General features: G+C 46.4%; 1 protein-coding gene across 1 annotated transcript in view; it reads right to left on the bottom strand.

Annotated features, from left to right (window-relative positions):
• GRK7 (G protein-coupled receptor kinase 7) overlaps window positions 1-16,015 on the bottom strand; it is a 33,144-nt gene extending 17,129 nt beyond the window's left edge. Inside the window, exons 1-3 of the mRNA XM_027586187.2 lie at window positions 15,952-16,015; window positions 12,426-13,193; window positions 10,599-11,036 (exon numbers count right to left, since the gene is read on the bottom strand). Coding sequence (XP_027441988.1) covers window positions 10,599-11,036; window positions 12,426-13,037 — 1,050 coding nt within the window. The 5' untranslated portion in view covers window positions 13,038-13,193; window positions 15,952-16,015. The remainder of the gene's footprint in view (window positions 1-10,598; window positions 11,037-12,425; window positions 13,194-15,951) is intronic.
• Between the last annotated feature and the right edge of the window lie 1,963 nt (window positions 16,016-17,978).

Here is a 17,978-nt window from a genome sequence, read left to right as displayed (position 1 = left end):
GCTTAAGTTGCTTCCCTTCCCCTTTTCCCAACATCCTTTGCCTGTATCTCTGCTAATCAGGCTGGCTGGGCTGCTCCACACTACAGAGATTGCTAGGAGGAGGGAACCAGATCCCGAGCCATGCTCCGGGACCACCTTGCTCCCTCCCCAGGGAAATAAATGAAGAATCAGCTTGCCATCTTTACAGCACTATAGTCTCTTGGTGTAATGGAAAGAGCACAAGACAGCATGCAGGGTAGCTTTAGATCCCTTCCAAATAATTTGCAGGACTAAATTTACCTCTTGGCCCTAAAGACAGAAAATGTCAGTGATGGAATTTTGAAGGGCACCACCTCCTTAAGGAGTGGAGCTATTTCACAGAGAAGAATGGAATTAGAGGCACACGCCAGACTCTAAGCACCCAAATTCCATCGCAGCCTCCAGCTGAAAAAATTAATTGCCTGCCCTTTATGCCATTTGTCTTCTGCATGTGAACTGCCTCCTCAGAGTGGGGTAGGAGGAGAGAACGGGCCAAGCAGCATGGGGCAGGGTCCAACCACGCTGACCTCTCACAGCTCAGTTTAACTCCTGCAGTTACAAAGGGCCTCCACACATCAGTCTCTGTGTCATCAAAAAAGTCACTTTCAGTCCATGTGACCAGAACGGCCATTGTCAGGGCTAGAGGGATCACTCAAGTGTCAGCAGCCACAAAACTCTTAGAGGAGGTTTCTGTATATATTTTTTTGTTCCGTTTCCTTCATTTTGTTTTGCTTTTGTTTTATAGTGCCTTTTGATGGACCCACATAGTCAACACCTGGTCAGGCAAAACAAGGTATACCCAACATTGCAGGGCATCAAGCATCAGACCTCACAGGGTTTAGGAAGCCAGTAATAACGCCTCCTTCCATATTGCCCCCCAGGGGGGCAGCAAGAAGTACAACTACTACAGTTACCGCGTGTGTATTGCTTAGGCCCATCAGGACCACCGGACACCTACAAGTGCTGAAACTTTGAGGAGGATGAACACCCTAGGGTGGGATCAGGATCGGAGCCAGCCTGTCTGGACCCATGCAGACACCCCTTACATTGTTCTTGCTGTTGGATGCTGGCTTCCACTGACCCTGTAGCTGTTGTCATGCTTACCCCTGGGCCCATGGGAGCCCAGTGGCAAGGCCAGGCTGGGTGGATTCTGTCCTCTGAACAGCCCCAGTGTGACTGTGGGCAGCAGTGGACTGTGACCTTGGCAGTGCTGAGAACAGGGAGGGGCCTTTCAGAGGGACTGAGAGGGCACAGTTCACATCTTAATAGTTTTATATATCCATGAAAAAGTGTGTGTGTGAATTCGTGCAGGTGTATGTTGCCAGTCCTTCAAGGTCAAGGTCACCAGTAAGCCTCCGGCTCCCACTGAATCTGAAAAGGTGGCAAGCTTAATTAGAAGAAACGGCAGCATCATGCCCCCGGTGTGTCCAGGCCAAGCTGGATTTGATGACCAGGCGGGGAGAAAGATGCAGAAAAGGAAGCTCTCTGCGTTTGTCGGTGGTGGCCCAGCAAACTGGCCAGCGGAGCAAGAAACTGCCCGCGGTGCCTCTTCCCCCCAGCTCATCACAAACCAGATCCACTCGACAGCACAATCCAAACAGAAGAGGGAATCAGAATGTACATCTTTTGTTTGCCGTGGCAGGAGAACTGTTGAGCAGAGGAAAAAAACAAGCTGAGCTTAGCGCTATCAGCTGTTTCCTGGGGCTCGCTCCTTCCTTCCTCCGAGGGGGGCCTGGCCGCTTTGTTCTTGTTCCCAGCTGCTCCTCTGCGCCTTTAAGCGGTGGCCTTTGCAGACCTCAGAGGAATGCGGCCTGAGACCCCAGGGGATTTAGCTGCGAGGCTCCGCCTGCGTGCTCAGCCCCAGGCTGCAGCCTCCAGAGGGCTTGCTTTTGCTCCCTGTCTGCTTTCTGCCGGCCACTTCCTAGGTGCAGCAGGAACCTCACCAGATGCAGCTTCCTGCTCTTTCTGACACCCCTGGGAGGACACCTATGCCAGAGAGACCCTGCAGGGGATCCAAAAGAGAGGTTTCTGCAATACTGCTTTCCACAGCCGTCTAGCCTGGCGTCATTCGGTGGTGGCTCAACCTCTCTGAGCCTCACAGCTCCTACTCCACAGGGCCATGATAAGGATTAAAGCGATAAAACACAGAGTACCTCCCAAAAGCCTGGCACACAGTGGGCCCTCAACAGGTGTTAGAGACCATGGTCACTAAGTCTGGGTTCCAGGTGTCTCAGGCAGGAGAGCTACACAAGAAGAAAAACTCCAAAGCCTCTAAGATTCCATTAGATTGAAAGGCAGGGCCTGGCACGTGGGCAGAGATCAAGAGTTGTGTGCTCTTTGGTGGTTTCATGTTCCCCGTATCTCTCCGGCAGCGGGCTGAGGCATATTTTCCATGGTGTCTCTAAGATGTGAGAAGCAAGGCAACTGCATGTGCCTGCCTGGCTCGGTCAAGAGGGGAGCTGCATGCCCCCCACCCCACTGTATACACTGCAGCCCTGGGGTCCTGCAGGCTCCCTGTGCCTGTCAGAGAGCAAAGCACAGGTGCAAAGGTCACCTGAGAAGCTACAGTGCTGACAGGTGAGGCAGAAACAGTGCAACAGAAGGGATTGTGACCGAGGGGTCTGGTACTTGGCTTCGTAGAATAATCAGAGCAATCATTCTTTGAGTGCCTACCAAGGGCTGACCATCTGCTAGACATTTATCTGCCTTGCTTCTTAATCTTCTCATCAAACCTCAGAGGCAGGCGGTATTAACCAGGCTCACTGAAGAGGCATGACTTGCCTGGGGTCAAGCGCAAGGCTATGGCCAGACTAAGTGGCATGTCTGTGCCAATTAATGGAAGGCACTCTGCATGGCTTGGCATGTAGAGCACGAGTTGGCCCTCAGTCCTCAGTGTCCCTAGGGCCAGGCATCCCACGAGAGGGGTCAGCCTGTGCATCTGTCCCAGCAGCCACAGGAAGTGGCAGAGCCAGGACTGGCACACACACTTCTTCTCTCTGGTTGGCCCTGTGGACCCTGAGGACCGTATTTCATCAGCTGCACTCGATCTGGATGGATGCTCTGAGCTTCCAACATGTGTCCATACCAACAACGATGATGCAACTTTTTGGTCCCTGATCATATCATCCTGCATGACAGTCCCCTCCTGCCGCCCCCGGAGCCTCTCTCTCCTCGCTCTTACAATTCCCTGGACAATGTGTTGCCAGGGCCCCTCCAGGTCCCAGGCCCTCTGCCTCACTCCCTCCTGTTTACTCTCATCCCGGCTCCTTCTTCCTGAGTGTCCTTCCAAAGCTGCTTTTGTCATTTTCTTGCCCGAAAGCCTTCAGTGGCTCCCCAACACCCTAGGCGCTGAGTTGGAATGCCCTTGTTGGACTCCTCCAGCCTCCTAGGGACTGACATCTGCTATACTCACCGGCTGTCACCCCCTTCCAACCCTGTGACTCTGCATTCTAAGCAGCTGCAGAGTCACTCTGTTCTGTGCCTGAGTGCTAGGCCTCTCGTTCCAGGCTTTTAGCTGGGCAGGATTTTTCAACTGTGACAGTATGGACATTCTGGGCCAGATGGTTCTTTGTGGTGGGGGCTGTGCTGTGCACTGTAAGATGTTTAGCGGCATCCCTGGCCTCTACCCACTAGATGCCAGTAGCATTTCCCCCATCATGACAACCAAAATGTCTGCAGAGATTGCCAGAAGTCCCCTGGGGGCCAGAATTGCCCTCAGTTGAGGACCACGACCTATGCTGCTGACCCTCTGCCTAGCCCATTCTCTTTCTTCCTTACCTGCCTAGCTTCTGTTTGCCTTGTACATCTCAACTTGGTTGTTATTTCCTCCAGGAAGCCTCTCCTGACACCGTGATCCTATGTCACGCTGGGTGCCCTTCCTGTGCACCCAACATGGACAGCTTTGGTCACGTGTATTTTTACCACCCTTTTACTGTCAGTCTCTTTCCAGTCCTGGGGCCTTCTGGTTCCCTGTACTCAGGTACTTTGCACTGGCTCTGCCACCTGGAGTGGAGACTGTGGTACTCTGCCCAGATCCCCTCTGCAGGTGTGGCCTCCCTTGCTGCTGGGATCGGGCCAGTCTGCGGTACAGCTGAACCATGCCCTGTGCTCAGCAGTAGCCCTGTGCTCAGCAGTAGCCCTGTGCTGGGGTTCGATGCTGTGTGGGAGCTGTCTTGACACATTTCTGAATTTGGATCTTGGATCTTGTCAGTTAAGTCCAGTGAGATGATAGAGCATGCCCCTGGGATGGGGAGCCTGGCTCACACACAGTCCTGTCTCCCGCCACATTTCCACCTCTTAGCCGTGGGCTCCTGGCTGTTTCCTCCACTGTCTCTGCTCCGCAACTGTTGTGACCCTTTGCTGCTGTGAGGGGCCTGGACTCAGGTGCAGGGTTGGGCTCAGGGTTGGGGTCAGGCACCTGCTTCTTCAGGCCCACCCGTTGGGTGGGGCCCTGATGCCTACGAGGGTCTTCCCTTACTCCTATCTTTCTAAGCCTAAAGGAGTGTGACATTGAATAGCAAAAACCACCATGACTTTCAACAAGATTAATCATGGAAGAAACGAGAGAGCTTTCTGCCAGCATTTGAATGAGGGTCCCCCACGTGCAATTCATGAGGAGCCTAGAAAATTATGTAGCCAGCCCTGGCTGGGACCACTGACTGCTGATGGCTCACAGCTGCACCTCACCCTGGGACCTGCTCTCGGCCCCAGGCAACTGCCTAGCCTAAGCTGCCCCCCTGCTAGCAGCCACACAAAGCCACTGACTGGCCCATGGGGGCATACAAAAACCTAAACTCTGACCCCTATTTGGGACAACTCTGAAGGGCCATCCCAACTCAAGAGCTTGTTGAAGGACTGACTGAGGTCTTGGTTCCACTTCACTGTGGATCAGCTTCTCCCTCTGCCCAATCCTGCCTTCCTCATGGGGAGATCTCCTGAGAATGCACCCTAATAAGTCTTCACATGGAAATGTGTCTCCAAGTGTGTTTCCAGGGAACCTAGCCTAAGACACTGCTCCAGGGACTTTGCTGATATCCCTCTGATAGCAAGTTAAATTGTGTTTCCCTTATGGTTAACGCTTGGATTCTCACAAATTAAGTCAAATCCTCCTTGGAGAGCCCCATGTACCACATCTTCACAACATTTATTATAATTGACACTTTATATTCTTGTGAGTGATTTTTAAGTTCTATTTTCCCTAGACTAAGTTCCATGAGGGCAGGAAATCATGTCCATTTTTTGCTCATCTTTCTATCCTTTAGGTTTAGCACAGTCCTGGCATGTGGGAAATGCTCAATACATATATGGTGAATGAAGGAGTGAGTGAGTGAATGCCTTTTTTTTTTAAGACTTTATTTATTTATTTGAGAGAGAGAGAGAGAGAGAGTGAGAGACAGAGAGCACGAGAGGGAAGAGGGTCAGAGGGAGAAGCAGACTCCCCGCTGAGCAGGGAGCCCGATGTGGGACTCGATGCCAGGACTCCAGGATCATGACCTGAGCCAAAGGCAGTCGCTTAACCAACTGAGCCACCCAGGCGCCCAGAGTGAATGCCTTTTGAATGAAGAGATGTTAAAAATAATTCTTAGGCTGGGTGCCTGGGTGGCTCAGTTGGTTGGGCAGCTGCCTTTGGCTCGGGTCATGATCCTGGAGTCTCGGGATCGAGTCCCGCATTGGGCTCCCTGCTCCCTCTTGTGCTCTCTATCTCTCATTCTCTCCCTCTCAAATAAATAAATAAAATCTTTAAAAAAAATTAAAAAAATAATTCTTAGGCTTTAATGAATATTTTTGAATGCCCTTAATAGTGATAAATACTTTCAGAATGGATTGGATGGTAGTGGTCAAAAATTACTAGGCACTAAATTTAGTTAATGACAGTGGTTATAATTTTGGTGGAGACCAACGTGTGACCAAGAAGTAACCAGAATTCCACTCCTATAAGGCTCTTCCACTGTTTCTCAGAAGTGAATTCTCAAAGAGAAAGAATTTTGGAGCAGGGTCATAATGATCGTGAGGTATGAAGGTGTTAATTTTGATGAAACACATTCTGAGATCTTTTCAAAATCACTTCTTCAGTGTGTCTCTAGCACTGTATTCAGGACAATAGAAGCTTCAGACTAAATATAATGCCCAACCTCTGTCACCCATCATCCCTCTGAATGTAAGGAGTTGGTCAGAAGCTTCAGAGCAGGACAAGGTAACCAAACATGTCACGAGCCTTTGGCTCACAGTTCTAACTTCGTTCCCACTCCTGACAAAAGAACACATCTTAAGGATCCATGTTCCATAAAATCTGAAGGTCACTGTTCTCCACTTAGAATAAGGAATTTGAAAGTCCCAGCATGAACCCCACTGCCCAATGTTCCTATTATATTTTCCCAGAGTCTCTAAAAAAGTGATGTGAATTAGTTTTATTGTATGCATGTAGATATCAGCTGAGAAGAGGCAGGAGTGCTTATCACATTTATTAAAAGTGAATGCAGAGAGTGGCTGGGACCATGTTTATTTACATTGTGCCTATGTGTGGGAAGCTGGCTCTGAGACATTAGTCACATCATTCCTGTAGGTGGGGGTGCTCCTTTTTGAAGTCTTAACTCTGTAAGAGGTTCAGCTGGACTTCTGGTTGGTATCCATATCAGACCAGCCTGAGGAAGATATGCTAATGTCATCACATATACTTATTCTGAGTTTTACTGGAGAAAAGTCTTTTATAGCATTAAAAACCTAGGCCATGTCCTGCTCTCTGTGTGAATTTAACAGGGTAGAATCAAGACTGTAAGTGCCCTTGAATCTGATGTACCTGGGTTCATATCACATATTAGAAATGTGACTTTGAGTGGGTAACTTAACCTCTCTGAGTCTCAATTTCTCCATCTGTAAAATGGAGCTAATAATATTCCTACCTCATAGAATCTTCTTAAAAAGGATCTAGATCCCATCATCTCTTAAGGGGTCAGAAAGCTTTCAAACTTTTCAAACCATGGAGGTAACAGCAGTTACTAGGGGTATCCACTCTTTTTGCCTAGCTGACATCCATTTCTCATTCTTTTCCAACCTGATTTTCCTTTGGAGAACACATTCTTCTGATGTCAGTCCATGAGATTTAGATGGGACAGACCTTCTCCCTGGCTCCTGGGAACAGAAGTGATCTCATCCTGGTTAGTGGAACTGGTTGTGGTCGGGCATGTGACTTGAGTTGTCCATTGAGAGTGTTCCCTGGGAAATGTGAAGGAACTGTTTATAAAGAAGTGTTTTCTTTCCATGGGGTTGCTCAGTTGGTAGGGTATGTATGGAGATGCTGGTGGCCTTTGTGCAGGGATCACCCAAGTGAGAGTGAGGCTAACACTGAGGACACCAGAGCAGGGAAACAGGAAGAGATTCTCAGGGAATCCTCCACTGCTCAGAGATTCTCAGGGAATCCACTGCTCAGGCACCTGGATCAAGCCAAGCCTCTGAGTTTCTTAGGTATGAAAACCATTAATTTCATTTCTTAAATAACTTCCTTTTGTCCCACAAGAACCCTGACTGATAGTCTAGTAAATCATAGTAACTTATTCCATATGTTAATCTTTTGAATTTATAAGTCTTTTCTTCCAAATAATTCAAAGACTCTCTCAAAGACGCTTAAAACTTGGAGATGAAGGAGGCCTTAAGGCCTACCTAAGATGGCAGACAGTAAATCAGTGACACAGCTGGAATAGGGACTCAGGTTTTCTGCCTACCCAGCCAGCACTCTTAAGCATCCCTGCCTCTCCTGGTATGTCTGCCTCCATCTTTCTCACACCTGAGCAGAGCCACCTGTGTCTTTCTTCTCTGAGGTGCCTTCTGTCACCATATTCTAAGAATGGTTCTGTGCTTGGGCGCCTGGGTGGCTCAGTTGGTTAAGCGACTGCCTTCAGCTCAGGTCATGATCCTGGAGTCCCAGAATCGAGTCCCACATCGGGCTCCCTGCTCAGCGGGGAGCCTCCTTCTCCCTCTGACCCTCCCCCTTCTCATGCGCTCTCTCTCTCTCAAATAAATAAATAAATAAAATCATAAAAAAAAAAAAAAAGAATGGTTCTGTGCTTTTCTCATCCCCTCCACTGAGGACAGCCATGTTTTAAGAGAAGGAAGTCCAGGTGTGGGTCTTTTTTTTTTTTTCCTTCAGGTGTGCGTCTTGATGGAGCCTAGGTGAGAGGCCAGGGGGGCTGAACTGTGGACACAGGACTGCTCAGAGCCCAAGGCCTTTCCTCAACCCACATCACCTCATGTGTGGATCTTTTCAGTAGCTGCTTGTGGGTGCCCCACCCCCAGTCTCTTTCTTCTTTAATTCATCTTACACAGTGTCCAAATTATTTTCCTGAAGAATCACTCCAGTCATGCCACTTTCTTGTTGAAAAACCTTCAGTGGCTCCCTATTGCCTATAGAGCAATGTCCAAAGTGCGTCACCTAATATCCCCCAATAGCCTGAAAGGGCCTGTGCCCCTTCAAGGACGACTAGCTCCTACCTAGGGAAGAATTACCCACTTGGAAGAATCAAGTCCAGAGTTTCAAATTCTATTACAGCCTAAAGTTCTATTATAATAGACGGTACACATTCTGAGCCCTGTTGGAAAGGAAAACATTGTCCCTCTCACAATGTCTAGCACCTTACTATCTTTTTGATTAATTTTGATGCTATCATATGAAAATCTTTCCCCCAGCTACCTTCTATTAACTCACAGTTCTGTAGGTCAAAAGTCTGGGTACAGCATGGCAAGTTTCTTTGGTTAGGATCTTACAAGACCCAAGTCAAGATATCTGCTGGGTTGCATTCTTACCTGGAGCTCAAGATTTGCTTCCAAATTCAGATGGTTATGGCACATGGAAAAGGCCAAAATGCCAGAGATATTGATCTCATCATCCTGCAGCTGCTGAACTAATACCAGAGCCACTAATCTCCACACAATTTGTTACATAAGGAAAATAAACCCCTGTCTGATTTAATCCACTGCTATTTGGGTTTTCTATGATATGCTGCTGATACAGCTCCCATGACTATGCCATTCCTATCTCTCATTCTATTTATTTAACCTAACCTCTTCAAGGCTCTTCTTCCACATCCCCTACACATTGATATTCCCCAGCTGCCATTCCTAGTCCTCTTCCCTCATTATTTCCCATGTGACTCAGTGGTGCCTGAAGCTTCCCAAGTCACAGTGACTCCAAATCCCAATATCTAGCCCAGACCTTTCTCCATAGCACCAGACCGACAGGTCTAAATGCCCAGGGAACATCTCTACCTGCCTGTCTCATATACAACACAGTCATCACTGACTGAATTTGCTAGCTTTTCCACAGTTCTGCTCTTCCTTCCAGTGAGTGGAGCTAGAGACCCTCTCTGTTCCTCACCATCATACCCAGCTGGTCTTGATGTCCTGGTCTCTTTCCAATGGCACCAATCTCCTCCCACATCTTTAATCCTACTATTTTCTACAAGTACCCACCATCTCTTCCTGGGTCACTGCATTAGCCTCTTAACTAGGTCCTCTGCCTCCCATCTACAACCCAAATTGGTCTTTTAAAAATGCAAATCTACTCATGTCATTCCCCTTCTTGAAAGCCTTCAATGGCTCCTTGGCCCCCACAAGAAAGCATTCCAGTGACTTTGCATGATCTGAACCCTACACATCTTGTCAACACCCCTTATATTACAGCTACATAAAATCACCTGCACTTTCCCAAATTTGCCACGGTTTTTCTCACTTCATTGCCCGATTATCCTTTCTGCCTTATAAGTTGGAAACTGTACAAAAACAAAGTTTCAAGTGAATATTTAAGAGCCTGACTTAGGCCCCTGTCTTCCTGAGCTTTCTCCCACCTTTGTGGACAGAAACGCAGTGGTAAAGACCTGCCAGAATCAAAGAGAGTTTGTATTGTTTACTTAAATACTTGCTAAATTAATGAAAGAATTAATACCCTTTAAATCAAAGAATTCTCTGCAAGCCACTTCGAACCAGATTGATCAAAATAAATATCAGTTGCCTTTGTTCTCTTCTATACATTTTCATTCAAAATTTCACCTTTATCCAAAGTAAAACATACCCCCCGCACCCCCCCGCCAATTGGCACTCAGTGGGAAAAGAGATATTTACTTTAATGTGCTAAGTATTAGGGGTTTCTTCTTTTCCTTATCCTATTAAAGTTTACCTGCCAGGATCCTGGAATTTTAGGACCCAGCCTCTAAAATTTTCCCGAGGAGGAAACCAAGGCTCTATTGACTCAGGATCATGGCACTGGGGAGGTGGTTATTGGTGGAACATACTAGATGCTCACTATGGATTCAGCTCTTTCCATCTCACCGTGAAAGCACAGACCATCTCCAACTCACAAAGAAGGCTCCCTGTGTCTGCCAGAAGAAGAGAGCAAAGTAGCCCCCAAATAGCCAGTTAAGCTAATCCTCTTACAACACTCCACTCAAGGCAAGATGACAGCATAATGGCTTTAGGAAGAAGGAAATTAGAAGAATTATGCCCAAGGCTCTGTTTGCAAGGGGAATAGATCAGCCCTCTCCCCTTCTCTCTGACTCTGTGCCCCACCCTTAGGACCGAGGAGAGCCACTCACCCTCTGTGTGACAGGCTTGCCGTCCTGAATCTGCACGGCCAGCCCCAGGTCAGACAGTCTGCAGTTGCCGAGGTCATCCAGAAGCACGTTCTCAGGCTTCATGTCCCGGTAGACGATGCCGAGGGAGTGGAGGTGCAGCACTCCACAGGTCATCTGGGCCGAGTAGAAGACCACCCTGCTCATGGCCAGGCCCCGCGTGCCCACACTATAGATGTGGAACTTGAGGTCTCCCCCGTTCATCAGGCTCATGACAAGGCAGAGATGGGACTTGCTCTCAAAGGCATAGGCCAGAGAGACGATGAAAGGGCTGCTGACCTTTTCCAAGATTTCCTTTTCTAAAAGAGCCATTTTCTCACCATTTTTCTTCTTCAGCCGCTTCTTGTCCAGTTTCTTACAGGCATACATCTTACCAGTGTTTTTCACCTGGACAGCACACACCTTAAGGGAAGAAAGAAAGGGAGTGGATGAGGTAGAAGTAGGAAGCACTGGAGAGTAAAGGGAGTGAGGCTGATTCAGGGTGTGGAAGGGCAGAAATCAAGGGAGGTAAAAAGATGGCGGGCTTCTGAGAAAAAGAGAAGCCGTGAGTAATAGGGGTTCTTCAGGAAAGAGCTGGGACCACCATGAGGTACCACTGTACCTCCCACTAGGAGGACCATAATGAAAAATAAAGGGGAAATAGCAAGTGCCAGCAAGGGTGTGGAAAAACTGGAACCCTCATGCCTTGCTGGTGGGAACCTAAAATGTGGAAGATTTTGGTGGTTCCTCTGAAAGTTAAATGTAGAATTGCCACATGACCCAGCAATTCCATTCCTGGGCAGAGACACAAGAGCAATGAAAACAGGTATTCAAATACACGTACATGGATGTTCATAGCAGCACTGTTCAAGACAGCCAAAAGGTGGAAACAATCCAAGTGTCCAGCAACAGATGAATGGATAAGTGAAATGTAGTATCCCCATACAATAGACTAGTCAGCTCTGAAACGGAATGAAGTACTGGTAGACCTATGATGTGAATGAACCTCTAAAACACTATGCTCAGTGAAAGAAGCCAGATACAGAAAGTCACATATCGCGTGACTCCATTTACACGAAACATCAGAGTCGGCAAAACCACGGAGACAGAAAGTAGACCAGGAGACACCAGGGGCTGTTGGGAGGGGGACAGAGAGTAACTGTTAACAGGTACAGGGGTAATGGAAATGTCTTGGAACTACGTAGAGGGGATGGTTACACAACATTAGTATGAATGTACTAAGTGCCACTGAATTGTATACGTTTTTGTTGTTGTTAGTGGTTAATTTTACATTATGTGAATTTTACCTCAAAACATGTCTTTCTAGTGCTCGCCTTGGCAGCACATATACTAGAAAATGTTTTTCTACTTAAAAAAAGAAAGGGCTGATGACAGCAGTGGTATAAAACTGATTCTAGACTTTACTTCAAGATAAGTGTTTTCTCAGATACCTGAAGTTTTTCTCAAGTTACATCCATTACCGCAATTAAAGGGAAAGGGAGAGCTCCCGCTGTTGTGTGTTGCTATCATTCTCCAAAGCATCCGGGGCACTTCAGCGTGCTTCTGGTGTAGACCCCATGATAAAGATTCTTGGCCAGCTCCATGTTTTGTTTGTCTTTCCTATGCCACTCTTATTTTATTTCACGTGGTGACCAGAAAAAAGATGTGAGAGTGAGCTAGGAATTCTCCACAGGCAGCACTGAAATTAGTTCTAAGTAAGTTCTCTTAAGATTTTTTTTTTTTTAAAGGCAAAACAAACCCCTTTTATGCTGTGTACTTCCCCTTCCAGTCTGGCTATTCTGAGACACTTACCTCCCCAAAACCACCTTTCCCCAGGACTCGGAACTCATTGAAGTACTTTTCTGACACCGGTTGCATCTCAAAGACTTTCCACTGCAGAAACTTGTCATAGAAGGGGCTGGCCAGGAAATCCTGGAAGGGCTGGTCCTGCAGGAAGGCCATGACCTCGGCCTTGGCCTGTGCTACCAGGGCTAGCTGCTCTTCCTTGGCGGTGGCTGCTTGGCACTTGGTGGCCAGCACTGGGCTGAGGAAGGGGTGCGGGTGCCCTGGAGCAGAGGCAGCCACACAAGTGGCCACCAGCCCCTGCAGCATGCTGCCCTTGACGGGGCCCTCCTCAGCCAGCTCCCAGCTCTGCACCTCCTCGAGGAAGGCCACGGCCTCTTGGTATGGGGGCACCGTGGCTAGGAAGTCCCGAAAGAGACGGCGGCCGATGGGCTGCTGCTCGCAAAGGCTGTTGAAGTCCTGGGGCAGGGACTGGCGCAGCTGGGTGCAGCTCTGTGGCCCAGGCAGGGTCAGGCTCCGGCGTCGCCGCTGCAGCTCCCTGCTGTCTCCATCCGAGGTCTTCCGGGCCTGCAGGTAGGCCGTGTTGGCGATCAGGTTGTCCAGGGCCCCCATATCGACCATGGCTGAACACAGGGTATGCTCCCGGGAGAAGAAAAGGAAGGCTGGAAGGCTGTGGTGGGGACCTGGTCAGCTCTGGGGGCCAGCTGGCTGGTTTCCCTTGCCAGGTGCAGTAGCTTGCAGAGGATTTACAGCGAGGCTTCTAGTCTGCGGGTGGGCCTGGTGGAGGGTACAGAAAGAGGTTTCTCTGGTAAGAAGCTTTGCTGGCTATGTATAGCAGGCCAGGGAAGGGCACAGCACAGGTCACGCTCCCGTCCACCGAGAGGAAAACAGCCTGACACACCTGCGGGGGCTACTTGTTCATCATGGGGGCCTTTTCCATACGTGGCTGCTCCCTGAATATGCAGCTACCACTTTCCAAAGGAAAGGAGTCATCATAAGGTGATATACTATTTGTTGCTCACGGCATTATTTTACTAAACTGTTTCTAATTTGACACGTCTCCTACCAGGCTCAAGCTATGTAAACTCCTAGGAATGCCAGGTCAGGAAAAGGAATGGTGAGAAGCAGGAGAGGTTTTCTTCCTTGTCTAGCAGCCCGACTCAGAGCAGGTTACAGAAGGGGATGCTCTGAACTTTGAGTCCTGAGATGTGTTCCCAGAGGCCCTCGGGGACTCATGTTGTGGCCCTTGGAGTGGGCGGTGGCTTTCCCACAGCCAGTTCCATGCTGAACAGCCTGCAGAGATTGTCCAGTTGTGGCTTTCCTCGTTCCCAGGAGCCTGGGACCTAAAGTGCTAGGCTAAGGAAAGGGGGGGGGGGGGTGTCATCTTGACCCAAAACATCCCATCAAGTGACATAAGCAGAAAAAGAACACCACTTCACCACATGTGGTTGCAACTGTCCTAAGGGCACAATCTATTGAGTGGAATCTGAATGTGAAGGAGCCTTCTGTGGTTGAGACCCAGGGCAGGGCACTTTCAGGCGTGGCCCCTCGACATCTTTGCCAACACTCCCTCACGGAGCCAGGAAGCTTCCCTCCATGGAGATCACTCAGAGCCGCCCCAGACCACGACCTCACAAAGAACAGAAATTGGTTTAGACAGAGATCAGGCTAAGAACCTCTGCTCCAAAAATAACACTTGTGTCCTACAGGGAAAGAGTACTCAGGCTTTTTCTTCACAAAGCAAGGCTAAGGCAGCTTAAAAACAAAGTCATTCAGTATTATGCCAGAGTGTTTAAAAGGGAAAACGAGAAAGAGAGAGAGAGAGAAAGGAGGAGGGGAAAAAAAGCCGGTAAGCCTTTTTCCAAACAAACAACTTCTAGCACACACTCTGTCAAAACATCATCATGACCGCCTCGGTCTGCCTGTCAGAGCCTGCCCACCGTTCCCCAGAGCAGATACACGCTTGGCCTCATGCTACCAAGAATTATGTAATGAACTCGTGGGTGCCCTTTGGCTTTGCACTGCTGCGCTGTGAACCATCACGCCTATGGTAGAGATGGGTGAGCCACACCAGTGACCACTGCTCAGAAGGAACCACACCATCGGCTTTGAATCTCACACAAGAAATGTTGGTACTTTTTTTTGTTCTTGATATGTCATCCTGGGGCCACATTTCTGAGTAGTGAAAAATCAGTCTGAGAATCACTCTTCAGGAGGAAATGCCTTTTCCTGTGGTTCTTATGAAAGAATGGCAATCTAACAGGGCAGAACTTTTAGAAAATGGTAGAATTGTCATCCCATGGATATTTAACCTTATCACCGAAAAAAAAAAAAGAATGCTTTTCACTGATGAACATACATGCTATGAACTGCTTGATTCCACTTGGACTAGTCATCTAGTCATCACTTCACTGTCCAATAGAAATATGCGAGACCACACATGGAATTCAAGGTCTTCTAGTAGCCACAATAAAAAAGGTAAAGAAAAAAATGAGTGAAATTAACTTTAATAATTATTTAGCCCAGTATATGTAAAATATTATCATTTCAACATGTGATTGATATAAAAGTTGCTAGTGAGACATTTTACATCCTTTTTTACGTCCTGAGTTTTGAAAATATGTTTGTATTTGACACTTACCGCACATCTCAATTCAAATTATCTACACTTCAAATGCTCAGCAGACACATGTGTCCAGTGGCTACCTTACTGGACAACACAGAATTAACCCTTCCTTACCTAGTTTTGTCATTAAGTAAGAGAAATTGTTTTTAGGTTTGTTTGTTTTCTATTTAGTAATCCCACAGACCATCTGTGTAAAAAAAAAAAGCAAAACTCACTCTCTTATTCACTAAAAATTATCTGACTGATGAGAACACAATTTAGATAATATTTGAACACCAAGTTTAAAAGTTATACAATGACTACGTGTTGCCTACTGGCAATTTAAAACAGAATATCATTATTTTTAAGTTTTACGCACCTGGAAAAAAAAAAAGGTCTGTTTAAAATGGAACACTTTATGTGATTACTAACAATTAGGGTCCAGGGCTGTTCCCAACTTGATGAAACAGTAACTGTAGATCCAATTAAAGAACAGCACTGTATCTTTAGCTTTAGAAGCAGAGCCAAATGCTGGGCACATTCAGGATACCCTGTGCCAATGGGGAAAAGTACCAAAAAACTTGGATTGGAGATGTGACCCAACGGTTACAAGCAGTAACTCCAGCACCGCTTGGGAGAGCTGCATCTTGGCTCTAAGGAGTCCTAGCTGTGTGATATTCAGCAAATTACTTAACTTTTCTGAGCTTTGGTCTCATTATCTGAAAACGGAAATAATCAGTGTTGATTCTTGAGTAGGTTCTTTAGAGAATTAAATGCCAAATAGTGCTTGGCACAGTGAACTGTACTAGCTTTTAAATGATGACTATCATCAAAACTGAATCTAAAATTATGCTTTTCTGATATGCAGAGAGGAGGTAGGAGAGACCTAAGCAATGTAGAAGAAGGTGGGCTTCTGTGTGCAATGCTCACCTAGCATAGAGCAGCCAACTCAGGGTTTCATGTGACCTTGGAAAGCTGTGGGGTCTGGTGCAGCTGGAAGACAGAGAGAACAGATTCGTTAAGTGACAGCACAACTTCTAACAATAAACTACTGCAACGAAATGATTTACGACATTCTGCCATAAACACAGAAGATTAAACTCTGTCATGTGAAAAGAGGAGATACTTCATTTTGAAAGGAAAATAAACTTTTAGGATGGAGAAAACAATGAAAATATTTTACTATCTTTTATGACTAATTTTATAACCTAGAGAAAAGAAAAAAAACCTCTTTACCCACATCTTCCATTACATTTTGCAGCATGTGGCTTAAAGCATTACTTCTGATATATATGTTCTTTTTTTTTTTAAAAGATTTTATTTATTTATTTGACAGAGAGATAGACAGAGCCAGAGAGCACAAGCAGAGGGAATGGCAGAGGGAGAGAGAGAAGCAGGCTCTGCACTGAGCAAGGAGCCTGACGCAGGGCTCGATCCCAGGACCCTGGGATCATGACCTGAGCCGAAGGCAGATGCTTAACCATCTGAGCCACCCAGGTGTCCCTGATATGTATGTTCTTAAATTTTAAAATGCTCTGATGTCATATGACATTTGAAACTCATAGAACATAAATAAAAATTAGGTTAAATTAGTAATATGGTAGGCTTGATTTGTTTCTCTTTCTAAGGATTTTTAACATTGAAAATACATCCTAGGATAAAGCAAATAGTAAAGCAAGGTTTCTAGAAAGAACATGACCCTCTTTTACAATCCATAGTTCTCTGCATGGCCCAATAGCACATGTATCGGAGGACGGAGAATTATGAAATAATACAACTTGATATGATGTGATCTCAGAAACAAGATCTTTTGTACACTGAATGTAAGTTCTGAAGTAGATTAATAGTTTAGCATTAGGATACCCAAAGAAGCCAGATTATTCCTCAACTTCTGACTTAAATCTTTCCATAGTAAAGATTTTGCTTTTTTCTTTTAGTAGAAGCCCTCTACTGGAAGGAAAAGCAAAAGGGTCTTTATCCTTCCAACAGCAGCTAAGCACACTTTATATTTTAATGATTTGAGGAAGTCAAGGATATCTTAACTTAAAATTTGTTGAATAGTAAACAGAGAACCTAGGGAGCTAGATAAATTGTAGACTACTGTTTCAATGTGGTTATAGAGTTTTCTCACAAAAAATTAGTCTTCAAGCACTTTGTCTTTTCTGTTGAAATACTAAATAGTAAGACCATGGGTGGTCCAGCTGGATTTTCTGCAACAAAGTTCTAGAGACATCTGAAGTTTTCTTAGTGAAATAAGAAAGGAGTGATACACAAGGTATTTTCAGAGAACTAAGTATAAGAATCATACAGGAGATGAAAATCACAATTTTATCACACCGTTTTTAGAGATCTTTTTTTATGGAAAATTTCAAACATACATAAAAGTACGGAGAATAGTAAAATGAATTTCCCCATACTCATCACCCAACTTTATTATTGGCATTATTAGCATTTTGCCAATTTTCTTTCACTTTCATCTAACACCCTCTTGTTTTGTTTGTTCTTTTTTTTTTTTTTTTGAGAGAGAGAGAGCATGAGGGTGGGTGAGGGGCAGAGGGAGAGGGAAAGAGAGAATCTTAAGCGGGCTCCACACCTAGGGCAGAGGCTGATGCGGCCTCAATCCCACAACCCTGAGATCAGGACCTGAGCCAAAATCAAGAGTTGGACGCTTAACCAACTGAGCTACCCAGGTGCCCCTCTTTTTTTTTTTTAACAATTTAATTTTTTTAGATCAGTTTTTGATTCACAGCAAAATTAAGAGGAAGGTACAGATATTTTCCATATACTCCCTGCCCCACACATGCAGAGCCTCCCCCACTATCAACCGCCCCCTCCCCTTCCAAGTGGTACATTTGTTACAATTAATGAATCTATACTGACACATCATAATCACCCAAAGTTCATATTTTACAGTGGGGTCTTCCCACCACCCCTTTTTTTCCTGCTGGATTATTTTA

Source organism: Zalophus californianus, chromosome 1 (genome assembly GCF_009762305.2).
Source record: "Zalophus californianus isolate mZalCal1 chromosome 1, mZalCal1.pri.v2, whole genome shotgun sequence".
In the NCBI taxonomy this organism is placed as follows: Eukaryota; Metazoa; Chordata; class Mammalia; order Carnivora; family Otariidae; genus Zalophus; species Zalophus californianus.
This window is presented reverse-complemented; position numbering and strand designations above follow the sequence as displayed.